The 14537-nt window shown below is 39.6% G+C and overlaps 1 protein-coding gene across 1 annotated transcript in view; it reads right to left on the bottom strand.

The window, feature by feature from the left end:
- The window catches only part of LOC134356501 (dipeptidase 1-like), a 34726-nt gene extending 23036 nt beyond the window's left edge, over positions 1–11690 (bottom strand). Inside the window, exons 1-5 of the mRNA XM_063067460.1 lie at positions 11527–11690; positions 6242–6368; positions 4178–4310; positions 2859–3009; positions 2667–2736 (exon numbers count right to left, since the gene is read on the bottom strand). Of these exons, the coding sequence (XP_062923530.1) occupies positions 2667–2736; positions 2859–3009; positions 4178–4310; positions 6242–6368; positions 11527–11648 (603 nt within the window). The 5' untranslated portion in view covers positions 11649–11690. The remainder of the gene's footprint in view (positions 1–2666; positions 2737–2858; positions 3010–4177; positions 4311–6241; positions 6369–11526) is intronic.
- Between the last annotated feature and the right edge of the window lie 2847 nt (positions 11691–14537).

Here is a 14537-nt window from a genome sequence, read left to right as displayed (position 1 = left end):
ATGATACATCTACCAGATATGGCATGGAGATCAGAGCTGAGAAAACCAAGCTAATGAGGAACAGTGAGGAGCCAATCGCAACAAAAATCACAGTCAGTGAACAAGAACTAGAGACTGTCAAACGGTTCAAGTATTTTGGCACCATCATCAGCCAAGAAAGATCAAAGCCTGAAGCCCTTGCAAAGACAGCCCAAACAACAGCGACTCTGGCTAAATTAAAACCAATCTGGAGAGACAATAACATTGCTCTCAGTTCCAAGTTGAAACTCCTGCATGCACTTGTGTCTCCCATAATCTTGTATGTATGCAAATCATGGACTTTGACAGTAGAAATGCAAAAGAAGATCCAGGCAATAGAAACGAGAAGCTTCTTAAGGGTCCTTGTAAACACAAAATACTCTGCAGATGCTGAGGTCAAAGCACGCTGGGTTCCATCAGGGTTCCGGCCCAAAACGTTGACTAATCATTTCCATGGATGCTGCCCGACCTGCTGAGTTCCTCCAGCGTGTTGTGAACGGTTCTTGGCATCTGCTATACAGACCATGTCTCAAATGACAAAGTATGAAGAACCATCACCCGGCATATGAGACACTATGAAGATCTACTTTCCACAGAAAAGACAAGGAAACTGAGATGGTTTGGCCATTTAACAAGATCAAGTAGATTCTCAAAGATCATTCTTCAGGGAATGGTTTAGGGGAAAAGAAAAAGGGTCAGACAGAGGAAGAAATGGACAGACAACATTGCAGAGTGGATCGGAGAGAGCTTTACTGCAACCCAGGAACTCGCCCACACTGTGAGAGATGGAGGGAACTGGTGCCACACTCACTCATCTGTACAGTGGCCCTGTGACCCAGGTGGATTGCAGGATCTGTAGCCGTGACCGTAAGGCCTCATGCCGCAGTGTCGCCTGTTGCAGTCATCAGGAGGGACGACGCTGGAGGCAGTGTGGCACGGCATCCATGTTGGATTGGGGGCAGACACCTCTAGTGTTCGCTCAGCAGAAGACAAGCTGGATTGAGTATGTGCGTTAGTCTGCAGACTGCAGAGGGCTTCCTCATGCTCTATCAACCTATGGGACATGACACTTAGGGACTTGGGCTATTACTGTATGTTTACTCCTATCTTATATGTACTACATGTACCTTGTGCTGTGTATGACTGTTGGTACTGTGTTATGCACTTTGACCCCGGAGAAACACCGTTTCATTTGGCTGTATTCACAGATACTCATGTATGGTTGAGTGATAACTAAACTAGAATCTGAATTAAAATATCAAGGTTTAGCATGATTTCCTGGTTGACTCTCACTGTCACAATTTACATTGTGTGTTCATTGCAGATTTTTCTGCTGCTTGATGAATTTGCACTCCTGGTCCTTCTAAGCGTTCAGCTTCACCGATGTCCCTCTTTCTAAAAACTGACATTTGCTATGTTGCCAAATGTTATGCTATCTGTCAATTCTTAAATTCTACTCTATCAATGTCCAGGCCACTCGAGTTCTGTTATGTGACCAATGTTGGACTTGATAGAGGCCAGTTAATGAAATATGCTGGTTAGTAAAGAGTCCCTCCTTCAGCCTGGCTGCTTCCTCTGGGCTAATGCTTTGAGTAAGTTCATTTGTTATGTGCCATGTCATATCACGTGGACGATCATGGTCTTTACATGACCATGATCGTTCTTGGCAAATTTTCTACAGAAGTGGTTTGCCATTGCCTTCTTCTAGGCCGTGTCATTACCAGATGGGTGACCTGAGCCATTATCAATACGCTTCAGTGTTCGTCTACCTGGCATCGGAAGTCACATAACTAGCACTAACTGCTTATATGACCCATCCACCACCCACTCCCATGGCTTCACGTGACTCTGATCGGGGGGGTAAGAAGGTGCTGCACCTTGACCTGTAGGCTAGTGGAGGGAAGGAGCGCCTTACACCTCCTTCGGCAGAGACGTACCTCCACCCTGCCACCCCTGATTTCAGAGTGTCGGATTGAAAAACGCTGACAACAATTTTCTTAGTGTAACAAGAAGAACAATGGTTCAAATGCAAAAAAAATCGTTTATTCACCACTTGTTTAATTCCCACTATTTATGCACCCTTTAAAATGTGTGCTATTTTCTAATTTATTATGTTGTACTTTGTCAAATGACTTTAAAAAAATCCAGATATACAACACCTATTGTACTACTTTATTAATTATTCAGGTATGCTTGACTTCAACAAATCGCTGTTGGCTACCTCTGTGTGAGAATTAATTTTAAATGTTGACAATAATCTTTAGAGTAGTATTTCCACAATTTAAATTGGACTAATATTTGTCAGATTTATTTCTTTCATTTTTTTTAAACAAAAATGATAAAATATGAATCTGCCATTGTCTGGCATCATTGATATAATACAAAGGACTGAACTATTGCTTTCATGAATAAATAATTCTAAATCTCCTGCTGCTCAGATAGTCTTTACACTTTAATGGCAAATCTTAGAAACAGTTTGAGAGCTTCATAAGATGCAGTACATCACAACAAAAGTTCAATTGCATATGCACATTGCAACAATAACCTTAGATCTAAAGTCTTGCAAATATTGTCATGCAAGAGACCATTAGAGTACATGAAGTAAAAAAGAAAACAGCGTTTCACAGCTTTAAATAAAACTTACTAACTTTTCCAAAATCAGACAATCCTTTGACACCAGGCTTCACAAGGCCACTGTCCACTCTGCTGGTATCTGCCCTGCAAAATGAGAAACGTGAAAATAAATGAGACCCTTACTTGAGCTGCTCTCACGATTACTATCTCAGAGGAAACATAGTTATGAACAGTTATAATTTATATTCAATTAAACATATTCTTACCATGGTGTATTACAGACGTGTGTTAATGTCAGGTAACGTACTCCAAGGTCATAGAACATTCTCAAAGCTGCTAGACTACTGTCAACTCCATGTCCACCTTCCACGCCAATAAGGCTGGCTATTTTGTTACTTTTAAATGCTTGCTTGATTTCTTTAACAAAATGAATAAACATTGTTTCATTTCATAGTCAAGTTTTGGGATATTGGATATATACATATGATATGGAAATTTTCTTTGAAGATATAATCATCTTTATCCAGCATCAAGATCAAAGATTTTCTTAATTCTCTTTCCAAAATCTCAACTCCTGTCTTCATTTGTTCTCCTGCTAGACTCATTAATAAATTTGAAAGCAGCAGTAACAAAATTGATTATGAGGTGGAAAATAAGGACTTGTGGTGAATGGCTGTTTTTCAGACCAAAAGACGGTGAGGAGTGAAGTTTTCCAAGCTTACCTGGCACCTCAGCTGAGTTTGATAAATGTCAATGGTCTTGGGGTTATAACTGTGGAACTTACTGATGACAAAAAACTTTTAAAGAAGATCCGAATAGAGTTCATGAGGAGATAGACTGGTAGCAGGTGGAAGTCAACACAATGAAATTTGAGATGATACACTTTATAAGGAAAATTAAAAGATAAACATGTTAATATCGTAAGAATAGAGAGACTTAGTGAAGTTTGTACACAGAACTGGTAAGCAAAACACTAGCTCAGGTATGGTGGAACTGGAGTATTGTGGCCAGTTCTTATCTCCATACTCTATGAAGGATGTGACGACTTGGGAGAAGATATAGAAGAGATTTATTTGAATGGTCACAGTGAGTAGGCATTACAGCAATGAAGCTGGTTAACGGGGAGGATCAATTTACCCAGAGAAAAAATAGTGAGGTGGTTCAAATCATAATTGGTACCTCCAGTAGATTAAATCAAATAACTTGCTTGAGTGGCAAGGGTGGAAATTTAATGTGATCAGAAAAGAAACAATAGAGAGAGAAAAAATCTTTCCTGCAAGATTAAATGATATTTACCTGTCAGAATGAATGGTACTATTTTCAAGAGCAGCCTTCAAAGTGAAAATAATAAATTCTTGAAGAAAAAATATTGCAAGGAAAAATATTGATTCAGTCGAAATGATTGTTATTTGAAAGGTGAGCAGTCTGCCTTCTGCACAGTTCTACAATTCAACTAATGGTCGAATATTTTCCCATCACCTGTAGGCTTCTCAGATTATAAGCAAAGTGGATGCATTGCATCATTTTGAAATACTCTAAATAAATTTGATTATCCAAGGATAAAAAGCATTTTTAGTTCACATACCATCAACTGTTGTTGCCTGTTGGAAATCGTCCGGAAACAGGTCTATCATCCTTTTTATGACATCTATTTGTTCCAAGGTATGACGGACTGCATCTTTGTTCTGTGCATTGCAAGGCACGTAAGCAACCCAGAACTAATGCGATGAAACAGAAATACACATGAAACTGAACTAGCTAATCAATCTAAAACACTAAATTATTGGTGGCTTCATCCGCCAGCATTCAGCCATGTTTCGATCCATTTAAAATATATAAATCAACAGCTGGCAATATAACTTACTTTTGTTAAATTCTTGGAACATTAATAAGGCTGAAGGACATCTGATGGATGAAATGGCTGTGTTAAGCATAATTACATAGCATCTGGTTTGATATAATTCATTGTTATAAGTTCCACAAGAGGATTTGCCACATCTCATTTCCACAAAATGTCAGGAGAGAAATGTGCTTGAGCTGATTACTAAAAGAAACTCAGCTACATGATCAACAGGGTAGTAATTGGCTTAAATAATGTGTAAAAGGCACATCATCTACTGGAGTGCCTTGAAATTACAGTGTAGCCCTTAAAATCCCAACTCTGCTGCGTTAGATGGTGGACATACAAATAAGAGGGAAGAGCTTTTAACTAACTCACTTGACTCTTAGATAACATTACCACTCATCATCAGTCTTGGTAATTTGATTCATCTTCAAATGGCACTTCCATTGCCCCCTCACCGTCAACATCCTGCAGGTCATCACTGACCACATAAATATTTTGACGACAACAGCAGGTCAAAAACTGAATACTGTATCCTGCAATGTGACTCACTGGACACCAAAGCCTTTCTATCATCTAAAGTCAGGACCATGAAAGAAAATTCATAGCAGATCATAAATTCGAGACAACTAACACAAAGAAAGAGGAATTAGACAATTCTAAGTTGGAAATATATTGATGCTCCTTCATCAGTTCTGAGGCTAATTCCTGGAACACCACCCAAAAGCTTTATGGGGCTATCTTTAGACTTCATGTAAAATATAGGAAGCTTCACAGCAGGATAGTAATGGTCTTACATTCTTATTGTCAATTTCTTTTCATTGTGCACCTACATAGTTTTCAGCCTCTGAAAGGAACATCATTCCAGGCCCCAAAAATCCCTTCCAGGTAAGGCAACACTTCACATGCAACTCTACATTAGGGAGACCCGAAGTAGATAGGGGAACCACTTCGTCAAGCACCTTCACTCTGTCTGCCACAAAAGGTGGGATTTCCTTGTGGCCCCCCAATTTAATTCTACTTCTCATTCCCATTCCAACATGGTGGTACATGGACTCCTCAATGGTCACTATGAAGCCACCCTCAGGTTGGAGAAGCAACACATCATATTCCAACTGGGTACCTTCCAACATGCTGACATGAACACCAATTTATCTAATTTCTAGTAATTTCTCCTCTTTCCCCTTCTTTCTTTTTCCATTCCCCACTCTGGCTGCCCTTTTCTCTTCTCCTCACCTGTTCATCATCTCCTTCTGGTGCCCCTCTCCCTCATGGTCCACTGTCCTCTCCTAACAGATTCCTTCTTATGCCGTTTACCTCTTCCACCTATCATCTCCCAGCATCCCCTCCCCCACCCACCTTCTCTCACACCTGGTTCACTGAATACCTGCCAGCCTGTATTCCCTCCCCTCCGGCACCATCTTATTCTGGCATTCCCCCTTTCCTTTCCAGTCCTGATGAAGGGTCTCAGCCAACTGTTTATTCCCCTCTAAATATGCTGCCCGATTTGCTGAGTTCCTCCAGCATTTTGTGTGTGTTACTCAAGGTTTCCGGCATCTGGAGAATCTCTTGAGTTTAAGCTTTTCCTTTTGTATGTGGGCAATTTCTAACAATGTTATGAGCAATAAAGTATTAAAGGCCTGATTTATAATGAAGCTTTGTATCCAGGTTTCATTATTTGGTTCTAATTAAAGGCATAGGTTATTTTGTAAATAATTTTTGCACTCTATAAACATAAATTAGGCACAAAAGAACCAGGAGGTGAGGTGAGAATGAGAATGAGAATGAGAATGGGAAGAAGTGTACCTGTCCAGCAACCAAACCAGCCCGCAGCTTTTCAATGTTGGTCTGAGTAACATTCCAGGTCTTAAGGTCAACTGCAGAAAGATCATTGTGTACTTTCTTCCTTAGCTGCCATGGCAGGTCGTTGTGCCTGAAATAAGGGAAGTTAATATTTTTAAAAAGTGAGTGAATTCTTATATACATATTAGTTATGGAGTAAAAGAGAAACATGGAAAGAATTCCCATACAAATCAGTTTCCAGTAGTCTTAAGTTAAAGAGAGGATAGGGAAGGTTGGAGTTGGAGAGGACACTCGTTCAGCGTGAGACCAGAGTTGCCATGGTGATAAGGGATTAAAGAAGCCATTTGGTTGGTAGGTTAATGAGACAGAGCGAAGACCTAGCAGCAGGTCAAGCCATGTTAGTAGAGACAGTGAAGGTGAGGAAGAGGATAGAGTGATACCATTTACTTTCTTGACTGAGTTATGCGTCTGATACACTGAAGATGCCAACATATATTTAAGGAACAGTATCTGTTCTTCCATCTAGGCATGTTGCTGCCTTCTGGACTCAATGATGTATTGAACAATTTCGGGTAACCTGCCTTCTGTGATTGTATTAGAACTGCTGCTGTAATGCTAACTCAGTTCCTCCAGCAGATTGCTTGTTATAGTTTTTTTTACATGTTAATTTGTTGGTTTTCTTTTTTCCAAACACCTTCAAACATATTGCTCATCAGCAGCTTATTTTTTATTTTAGAGATATAGGGTGAACAGATCCTTCTGGCCCTAGAAACTGCACTGCCCAGCAACCAACCCATTCAACCACAGCCCATTCACAGGACAATTTACAATGACCAATTACCCAACTAATCAGGACACCTTTGGACTGTGGGAAGAAACCGGGGCACACGCAGAGGAAACCCAAGTGCTCATGGGAGGAATGTACAAACTCTCTTACAGAGGATATCGAATTGAACTCCAGTGCTCTGAGCTGAAATAGCATCATGCTAACCGCTATACCACCATGGCATCCCATTATTATCACAGCTTGGCATCTTGCAATCAGATATGTTACCCCCATCCTACAATTTCTCCCCAACCACTCTGCACTTGAAAATTTTGTCCCACCTCCCCCCTCCCCACAACTCTTTTCCTGTTCTGATGGAGGATCTCTGAACTCCAAAATTACATTTTTGGTTTTAGTTGGGTTTGGCATTACCAACTATTTCTGAAGATTTTGGAACTCTTACAAACCAGTATCTATTGTAGTTGCAATCTGTTTTACTGAAAAGTACCTGATTGTAGTATGTAAATCTTATGTATTCTATGAGACCAAACCTTAAAAAAAAAGGTAAATGGACAGCAATTATTACAGCCTATATTACTGTAATTACACAGACTGTTTTCTCTCTCTCTCACACATGAAACACATGGCCCTTCTCGAATGGACATGGATTTGCAAATGCATTTATGCACTTCAGTGTATACAGGTATGAAGTTATATATTTTGACTCGGCAGAAGTTCACAAACTCTTTGTAAAAAGGATAGGATCTAAGACAATTGCATTAATGGGTACACAAATCACAAGAAATGACAGATTAATAATCCATAAGAATAATATTTTCAGAACAAAATTGAAAGGAAAATAAGTTATGCTTAACTTAAATAGAAATCTCAGTTATACTATATTTGGAATATAACTTACTTGCCCAGCACCTTCCTCTGGGGCTCCTTCCCCTTCCCTTTCTTCCATGGCCTTCTGTCTTCTATCAGATTCCCCCTTCTCCAGCCCTTTATCTCTTTCACCAATTGACTTCCCAGATCTTTACTACACATCTCCCCCTCTTCCTGGCTTCACCTATCACCTACTATGTTGTACTTCTTCCTCACCTCCCTCCACCTTCTTACTCTGACTTCTCATTTTTTTTCTCTAGTCCTGTTGAAGGGTCTTGGCCCAAAACGTCGACTGTTTCATCTTTTCCATGGATGCTGCCTGCAGAGTTCCTCCAACAATTTGTAGCTGCTGTTTGGAATTTTGTGATTTGTTCTTGTTTTATATTAAAAAACAAACAAACATACAAGCACCAAAGAAGTTGCAAAAATGCAAGCTAGAATGATAATAGATCAGATTGATTATTCTGTACCTATGGTACTGTGCAAAAGACACGTGTCAGAAATTCACTAAAGTGAAAAAGCTCTCAAACAATGAAAAGGTTAATTAAAAGTATCAAAATTACTATAAAAAACAATAAATAGTAAAAAAAAACAAATCAAATCAAACACGAGGAAATCTGCAGATGCTGGAAATTCAAGCAACACACAAAATGCTGGTGGAACACAGCAGGCCAGGCAGCATCTATAGGAAGAAGTACAGTACAGTCGACGTTTTGGGCCAAGACCCTTTGTCAGGACTGGCGAAGGGTCTCGGCCTGAAACATCGACTGTACTTCTTCTTATTGATGCTGCCTGGCCTTCTGCGTTCCAAATCAAATCAATATTTGATGCGACCATCTTTTGCTTTTAAACTTGCATCAATTTTCTCTTGGGTATACCATCATGCAGTTTTATAAGAAAATCTACTGGTAGGTTGTTCCAAGCATCTTGGAGAATGTGCCACAGTTCTTCTGCAGACTTTGGCTGTCTCATTTGCTTCTATCTCTCCAGATAATCCCAGGCAGCCTCAATGATGTGGAGATCAGGGCTCAGTAGAGGCTATGCCATCTGTTGCAGAACTCCTTGACCTTCTTTTCACTGGAGATAGTTCTTTATGTCTTTAGCAATGTGTTTGGGGCCATTGTCTTGCTGCAGAATGAAGTTAGGACCAATCAGATGCCTCCCCGATGATATTGCTTGATGGATGAGAATTTGCTTGTATTTCTCAACATTGAGGATTCCACTTACTCTGAGCAAGTGCTCTGGAATTTGAAAAATTTGAAATTTTTGTCTGAAACAGGAGGCAGTTTGTCCATAGAAGAGCTGGAAAACACTACATGGATGAGTGTCTGCAGCCCGACAGCGAACGACAGTGCAGGTTCCCTGCAGTTTTGACGCTGCATTTCTGCAAACGGAGTTGGTAATCTGGTCAAAATTACTGGAATCTTCACGGCTGAGAAGTACAAGCAGATTCTCATCCTTCACACAAAACCATCAGGGAGGCATCTGATGGGTCCCAACTTTATTCTACAGCAGGACAATGACCTCAAATGCACGGCCAAGGACATAAAGAACTATCTTCAGCGAAAAGATCAAGGAGTTCTACAATAGATGGCACGGCCTCTATAGAGCCCTGACCTCAACATCATTGAGGCTGTCTGGGATTACCTGGAGAGACAGAAGTGGGATAGCCTAAATCTGCAGAAGAACTGTGGCAAGTTCTTTAAGATGCCTAGAACAACCCACCAGCTGATTTTCTTATAAAACTGCACGATGGTATACCCAAGAGAATTGATGCAATTTTAAAGGCAAAGGGTGGTCGCACCAAGTATTGATTTGAGTTAGCTTTTTTACTGTTACTGCTTTTTATAGTAATTTTTTTTAATATTTAGAAACTTTTAATTTCACTATTTTTGAAAACATCTTCACTTTATATAACTTCCTTACATATGCCTTAAGACACAGTACTGTACTCAAAATATTTAATAGGTTGTGGTGCATTTCTCTGCAAAGGGCTCATTAAAAATATGAATGGTTATATAGGAAACATGGAAAGAAGTAGTTTCCATTTCAGATTGAGGTGGGAATCGGGGAAATAACTGTATATTCATTAAAACATCTAGTGAAAAATTCAACGGAACCCCGAGAACATGCGTGTAAGGGGAAATCTAGATAAACGTGAAGTAAAAATAAGCATGTTGATGGGGTGAGATGAAGAATGAGAAAAAAAAACTCACGTCGAGCACAAACACTGGTATTGACGTTCTGTGTTTTATACTTTTAAACATTGTGAAATTTCAATTGCCATAATTCTGACAACGACAGGTCATTTCGGTAGGCTTAGGCCACTTCAAATAAATGCAGGTAGAAATGTTACTACAAAGATACTGAGAACTATTGGCATTCTTATTGATGTAGGAACAAATCATGCTATCACCCTGTGATATTTGAAATGGAAGAAAATAGCTTATTTCCTTGATCTGGACAAGTACTTTGATCTACCGAGTGAATTTGATGGCTTGTGCAAACAAAGTTTCAAAGTAATTCTTAAACAACAAATACCGTGTTGCAGCACCAGAGCGGTTCGTATAATGCTGTTACAGCACCTGCTGTAAGATTGGGGTTCAATTCCCGCCACTGTCTGTGAGGAGTTTCTACGTTCTCCACATGAATGTGGGTTTCCTCCCACACTCCAAAGAGAAGAAGTTATAAGCATGTTACGTTAGTGCTGGAAACATGTTGACACTTACTGACTGCCCCAACACAATCCTCGCTGATTTGATTTGAAGTAAACGACACATGTCACTGTATGCTTCGATGCACGTGTGACAAGTAAGGTTAATCATTTTCTTTAAAAGACAGGTTTAATGTTTGAATATTCAGCCAACATTACGGAATTAAACTGCCTTTGTTTGAAACTTAAACAAGATGTCATTTGGAGCCAGGTAGCCTCCAGCATCCCCCAGGCCAATTTATTGCAGGCATTTCAGAAAGTGGCTGCACTGCAGGGAACGGCCGAGTCTTGGGTAACAGCAGCTGAAGCCCTGCCTTGCACCATTCCAATAGTTCCTTGATACCTCATGTTGTCAGAAGCCCTTTTCCACTATGTCTAAATGAATGTGGTGTCAAAGGCGTTCCGAAAGAGTTGAAATACATTAAATACTTCATTAAAACAAAACATTTATTTAAAAACATTTAACTATAGGAAACAGTAAAGGTAATAAAACATTAATATGTGTTAGATGCAAGCTGTACCAGCCTCTCAATTCAGTACCTTACAGAACCACCCTTGAATTAATGGCTGGTGCAGGGAGTAGCAAAAACTCACATACACCACATTTGGCATTCTCAGTGTTCTGTACTGAGGTATAGAGATGTGGAAGTATCAAGTATGCCCATGCTTACTATAACTAGCCAGAACTACCACGTAGAACCATCAGCAAAATTCAGTGCATATAAGCCTGAAAAAAAAACTGCTCGGTAGCATTAATTTACTGGATTCATTTGAAGCCCACCTCAGCAGCCAATATCCATCCAAAGATGATAATTATAATTTACATCAGTTTATACAAGTCTGAGACATTATCGAATTTTTTGAATGTAGTGAAAAAAACTAAACTATGATATCCAGGCTTGACATAATTAATCTACTTACCCATCAATTAATGCAGAACTTTTCATTAGCATCTCAGCTTTTTGACGTAAAGAAAGCATAGCTGTGTACTCCACAATACACTGTATTAGAAGGATCAACAATTCCCAAGATTCTAGTATCATATCTGCCGCACCTATGCTTCTCACAGTTACAATGTTTCTTCACATTTGAACTGTCTGCTAATATATCGAGATTTTTAAACAACTGCAGGAAATGTTTTTTTTTACGTTTATAGGCAATTGCAGAACAATGATTTAAACGGGACATCCTGCTAACTTTTTATATATAAAAAGAGAAGCGGGGTGCAACACAGACATCTTGATAAGAACGGAAACCCAGGCTATTTTGATGCAGGAAATTCAACTGAAATCAGTGCCTTTATACTAGAATTGTGTTGACAAAGCACTGCTATCTTCTGAAAGCATTTCTTGTCTCTAATATTGATACTATTTTGATGCATTCCTTATTTATATAAATAGAAAACAAAATTTACAAAATATTTTCCATACCTTTTTGTGAGAATCAATAAAGAAGCTACAAAAATCCTCACTCTTCTTATTTGGGCGTTGCTTCCAATGAATGCAACATCACACAGCTTCAGAACAGGATATCTGTCAGTGACTGTCAATCACTGTGGCCATGAATTTTTATTTGGGATCCTCCCATTTGGGCATTTGGCAACATCTCACAATTCACCTTCCACTGATACCCAGAGATCATGACCACACTGAATTCAAAGTGAACACACACAGTACATTTTATTCTCCCCTGCCAGATAGCAGCAGGCAGAACAAGCATTGCAGCATACCTTCTGGTGCAGGGTGACACTGATTGCACTCTGGTGATTTTGAAGGTATATTAACTTGAGAGCAGATATTAATACGTTGAAACACAAATGGAAAAAAAAATCACTTTCTCATTTCACTGCTACTGATCTCACTCACCTTCTAAGTCATAGAGCACTGAGGTGGAAAGTTCCAGACTTCCCATCCTCCACAAGAAACCGATGCTTTCATTTGCAACGGGCCACTGCACTTTCTACACATACCTGGCCACTATAAATCATAATTAAGGATGACTCTGAACCATGTGCACACATTTAATGTCATACTGCATTACACTGGATTATCTGTATGCTGAAATATCAACTGATGTGTGGGCTGCTCTGCACATATCCTGAGATGAAATCAAGATTTGCCTAGGTCTCCTGTAGGACACCTTGTGTACTTAAGTAAGTAGCTGCAGGTACAGTCTTTGTGAGAAAACAGGTTTATGCTGTCAACATTCTAATTGGAAGATAGATTGCAGCACTGCTTTGTCAGCATGCAAACTCTGAACACTTGTACTTTTCTGGGTTTACTGACTGATAGCTAATAGCTAGGGCACTAGGAAGCAATAGTAATGGGTTCAAAAATGCCTTTATCCTGATAGAGCATTGCCTGGTGAAATTTGAGTTCTAGCATTTCCAAAAGCAGAAACATACAATAGTCATGATATTGAGAAGGGATTGGTAGTAGAGAGCAAGATACACTGAGTAAGACATATACAATTCACCATCTGCAACTTAAACACCAGTAAAATGAAGGATAATGGAATGCAAAGATGAGGATTTCGTATAAGATTACTGGCTTATTCAGTGGTTTTCCTTTCATTATTTGCCACAAATTCAGTAATGGCCGCCTCATTAATGGCAAGTAGAGTCTCTTCCATGGAAGTCTTGCAGTTGTGTTCCAGACCCACTAATCAGCTGCTGCTTGTGATTAGATGTCACCTGGCCCTGCTTAAGTATCAGTGTTTGGGTGATATGCTTGTAGTGTCTCAGGCTGTAAGATGAATATAAACTTTACAGTAATGTAAGCATTATGTACATGTAATTACAGTTGAAATCAGAAATTTACATACACATAGGTTGAAGTCATTAAAACTCATTGTTTTACTCCTCCACAGATTTCATATTAGCAAACTATAGTTTTGGCAAGACGTTGAGGACATCTACTTTGTGCATGACAAGAGTAATGTTTCCAACAATTGTTTACAGACAGATTATTTCACTTTTAATTGACTATCACAATTCTAGTGAGTCAGATGTTTACAAACAAAATCAAAAGAAATCAGCCAAGACCTCAGAGAAAAAAAATTGTGGACCTCCACAAGTCTGGTTCATCCTTGGGAGCAATTTCCAAATGCCTGAAGGTACCATGTTCATCTGTACAAACAATAGTACGCAAGTATAAACACCATGGGACCACGCAGCTGTCATACCATTCAGGAAGGAGATGCATTGTTTCCTAGAGATGAACGTACGCTGGCGCGAAAAGTGCAAATCAATCCCAGAACAACAGCAAAGGTGCTGGAGGAAACAAATAGACAAGTATGTATATCCACAGTAAAACGATTCCTATATCAACATAACCTGAAAGGCTGCTCAGCAAGGATGAAGCCACTGCTCCAAAACCACCACAAAAAAGCTAGACTACAGTTTGCAAGTGCACATGTGGACAAAGATCTTACTTTTTGGAGAAATGTCCTCTGGTCTGATGAAACAAAAATTGAATTGTTTGGCCATAATGACCATCTTTATGTTTGGAGGAAAAAGGGTTAGGCTTGCAAGCCGAAGAACACCACCCCAACCATGAAGCATGGGTTGGCAGCATCATGCTGTGAGGGTGCTTTGCTGCAGGAGGGACTGGTGCACTTCACAAAATAGATGGCATCATGAGGAAGGAAAATTATGTGGATATATTGAAGCAACATCTCAAGACATCAGCCAGTAAGTTAAAGCTTGGTCGCACATGGGTCTTCCAAATGGACAATGACCCCAAGCATACCTTCAAAGTTGTGACAAAATTGCTTAAGGACAACAAAGTCAAGGTATTGGAGTGGCCAACACAAAGCCCTGACCTCATTCCAATAGAAAATTTGTGGGCAGAACTGAAAAAGCGTGTGCGAGCAAGGAGACCTACAAACCTCAGTTACACCAGTTCTGGCTGGAGGAATGGAACAAAATTCCA

Source organism: Mobula hypostoma, chromosome 14 (genome assembly GCF_963921235.1).
Source record: "Mobula hypostoma chromosome 14, sMobHyp1.1, whole genome shotgun sequence".
Classification (NCBI taxonomy): Eukaryota; Metazoa; Chordata; class Chondrichthyes; order Myliobatiformes; family Myliobatidae; genus Mobula; species Mobula hypostoma.
Note: the sequence above shows the minus strand (reverse complement) of the source record. Positions and strands in the feature narration are given on the sequence as shown.